We start from the raw sequence: 3,635 nt of genomic DNA, 5'->3' as shown, positions 1-3,635 counted from the left end.
GCCTGCCGGTGACATCATCCTGGGAACTTATTACGGTTTTGTATATACTGTATCTATTGAATTGTTTTCCTTTTAATTTTCTTATTAATATTTCATTAAAGTAGTTTAGTTTCTTCTAAATTCGTAAATCTCTTTATCTCTCCTCCTCCTCTCTGTGCATGAGAGGCTGGGGGGGAGCATCTGTCACCGGCCACTGGCCGATTTGGCCAAAACCATGACAGCTGTTTCTTTTCTAAACTTTTTAAGTAAACAGTCATCATTTGGAGCCAAAAAGGTTCTGAAAATAATTATTACAATTACTGCTATGCATTGTTTGTTGAACTTCCAATACACGGTCCATACTCAAAGAGTTTCAGCTGGTAATTCATAGAATCACAGAATGTGTTGGGGTGGAAGGGACCCTTAAAGGTCATCTAGTTCAACCCTCCTGCAGTAAGCAGGGACATCTTCAACTAGATCATAAAGCAAAGCATGATCCCTGTCATAGTTTACAACCTCAAGTGCAAAAAATACAGAGGCCCATAGTGGTACGTACTGCACAGACAAGGTAATCCCAACAGAACCACTTATCTGTGCAGCTACCTATATGCATGGTTATGTAAATGAGGATAGCTAAAGAGAACTGATAAGAATTTCAGAAGATTAATGGATTTCACCACCCACTATGAAATGCCATCCATCTGCAGTCCTTGCATCCTATTTCTCTTCTTTTGGAAACAGTTTACGGACAAATTTATACCACATGATCTTGCTACTTTTAAAGTCAAACCATATACAAGCTGTCAGAACTGTTCATGTACTAACCACGCATCCTTATAGCCTGCATTTCTTACTCCTTAAATCCCAACAAGCCAGCAAGACTAGCATGGACAAACATTTATATAACCAGGTCTTCATTTAACAAGCACTTCTGAGCTCTCATTAGCTTTCCTCTGTGCTGTAGCCGCCACTTTTAAGTAAAGATAAAAATGAGGCCCACATGAACACTGCAAGACTGCGCAACTGTGCCAGACAGTGAAATCCCACCTTGTCAGACTGGCAGTGGGGTGGACTGGTGTGCTCTGAGACAGGATGGCCCAGCGGCCTAAGCCCATCCGTCACCTCACAGGGCTGGGAAACAGGGTGGAGAAGAACAAGCTGTGACGCGAAAGGAACTGACGGGTTTCAGGGCTCAGGCCCCAAGAGCCCTGCTCCCCAGCCCTGCTGACAGGGCAGGCCCCGCGCCCAAAATGTCGCCACGCCCAAAATGGCGCCGCCGGCCGCGCCCTGCCTGTTTCACCCCGACCCCCAACCCCCCCCGGCCGGCGGGCGGCCGAAGCCCCGCCCTTCACTTTGCATAAGGAGGCGCCGGCGCCGCACCCCTCCCTCCTCGGGCGACGGCGGCGGCGGTGGGGCGTGCAGGCGGGCTGCGGGCACGGCACGGATGAGGCGCATGCGCGTTGCGGACGGGCGCTGGAGCTGTAACGGCTGGGCGCGGAGAGGCCGGGAGGGGCTCGGCGCCGCCGGTAGCGGCCGCAGCGGGGCGGAGGTGGTGGCCGGGCCGAGTGGTGTCCAGGAGGAGGGCGGCTGGCGGGGCCAGTCGCGGGGTTCGCTGCAGCAGCTGTCGGAGCGGTACGCGGACCTGGCGGCCAGCTACAGCGAGGCGCTGCGGCAGCGGGAGGAGCGGGAGTGCCACAACGCGCGGCTGCGGCAGGAGAACACCCGGCTGCGGCTGGAGAACCGCCGCCTGCGCCGGGAGAACCGCTACCTCTTCCGACAGACCCTGCTGGGGCCCGGCCCCGACCAGCCCCCTCCCGCCGCCGCCGCCGAGCTGGGCGAGGACGCAGAGGCCCTGCGCGCCCAGCTGGGGCGGCTGCAAGAGAAGCACCGCCAGGCCTTGCGGCGCCTGCGGCGCTGCCGGGCCGCTGACGGGACGGAGGCCTCGGAGCTGGAAGACGGGGAGCTGGACGAGCTGCTGCAGGAAGACGAGCAGCCGCTGGAGAAGAAGAGCCTGGTGCTGCCCCTATAGTCGGCCCCGGGGGAAGGCGGCGCGGCCGGGCAGGGCTGCTGTGAGGGGGCGGTGCTGAGGGGAGGCCTGCCAGGCCTGGCCGCCTCCGCCCGCTGGACCTCGGGGCGGGGGAGAAGCGGCTTATCCCCTCCCTCCTCCCTTTGCCGCCCCCGGTGAAACACGGGGCGGCCCCTTCAGCCCCAAAGAAAGCGTTTGAGGAGGGAGGAGGTGGGTTTTTGTTGGGTTTTTTTGTTTGTTTTTTTTTAATCCCTTTCCCAGATGTATGACCAGGAAGCATTGACTGTGATCAAAGAGAAGCAAATTCGCCTGGAAAACTGATGCATGGAAGAGGCCAGCGTTTTAGTCGAGGAATGCCTCGAAGCAGCTGTTGTCATGGAGAAAAGAAAGAACCACGGTGAGAAGAACAGTTGTTCTCGTGTCACCTCACAGCATTGAACTGTGCTTCCTTCAGGGAGCAGCTGTGGATCACCTTGCTTCCCTTTCAGTTAGCGACTATCATGTAGACCTCAATAGCCATGGAGGCTATCAAAAGATGGCTCTTACCAGTTCTGAGTAGTCTGTGTATGTCTGTTAGGAAAGGGAGTGGAGGAAGCTTGCGAGCTGCTTTGTCAGCACTCCAGTAAAAGTTGGTGATCATTTGACGTCCTCTGAATTGTCTGGACATTTCCCGCAAAACAGTATTTGTATCCCTAATGATGGACTTTGTTAACCGCAACACAAATATTGGTTTGAATTTCACACTTTCACATGAAAATGCAGCTGATAAATAAAAATATGACACAGCAAATGACTGTCTTCAGTGTGATTTTTAACTGGGAGTTATTTTGAAATTGTAGGCCCTTCAGACCTTTGTAATGCACTTCCTCAAAGCCAAAGGAATTGGTTATTTTGGGGGCCTTTTTTCCTTAAGAAAATTTACTATTTGAAAGCGAATTACTTAGTTATTTTCAGACCTTTCCTCCTTTAGAAAATCTACTTGGAAGCAAGTCTTGTACAGAACTGAGACATCTGTTGGTTTTGTAATCTTCCGTCATTTTGTTGTAATTTAAAAGATGTCTGATGGCAAACCAATCAGGTTTGGGATTGGTTCTTTAAAGCTTGAATAGCTACAGTCTGTTTCAGCTCAAAGTAAAATGAAAAGGTGAAACCCCATATTTCTCAATATCTTTGATAATACAACTTCTGAATTGAGTAGTTATTCATTCATATAATGTCAGCATAAGCCTCTAATCATAAAGTGATTGTGGTGCTTGTTAAACCAAGTCTCTTTCGATCTGTAGCCTCAAGTAAGTGCATTCTCAAAATGGAAAAACAAAATGGCAAGGGCAAGGTGCAGTAAGTCTCTCCTTAATGAGAAGTTGTGGGTGTTGGTGTCTGGATGTGGTGTTTGATTGTTTTATAAACAAAGTGTTCCCAGAAATGCTTAAATTGATAAACACTCAAGAATTGCAGTACCTACAATCAGCGCACCACCAGGATTGTGTTTCTCTGGTAAAGTAACTCAAGAAACATGAAGAGTCTGTCAAAATAGTACAACTTAGGGCTGTATTAAGATAAAATTTAAAGTACTGGCATGTATGGAAGAGAAGAGATTCTGGACTTTTCTGATACAATATGCAATTTTTTT

At 50.3% G+C, this 3,635-nt stretch overlaps 1 protein-coding gene across 1 annotated transcript; it reads left to right on the top strand.

Moving 5' to 3' along the window:
* The first annotated feature begins 1,371 nt into the window (after positions 1–1,371).
* On the top strand, positions 1,372–2,808 carry TUSC1 (tumor suppressor candidate 1). Its single transcript, XM_063321251.1, has one exon. It carries the CDS (start codon positions 1,424–1,426, stop codon positions 2,006–2,008), a length of 585 nt encoding a protein of 194 aa, XP_063177321.1. The 5' UTR covers positions 1,372–1,423; the 3' UTR covers positions 2,009–2,808.
* The last annotated feature ends 827 nt before the right edge of the window (positions 2,809–3,635 follow it).

The sequence above is a fragment of the Chroicocephalus ridibundus genome, chromosome Z, assembly GCF_963924245.1.
Source record: "Chroicocephalus ridibundus chromosome Z, bChrRid1.1, whole genome shotgun sequence".
Lineage (NCBI taxonomy): Eukaryota > Metazoa > Chordata > Aves > Charadriiformes > Laridae > Chroicocephalus > Chroicocephalus ridibundus.
The sequence above is the reverse complement of the archived record's forward strand: the minus strand, read 5'-3'. Positions and strand labels throughout refer to the sequence as shown.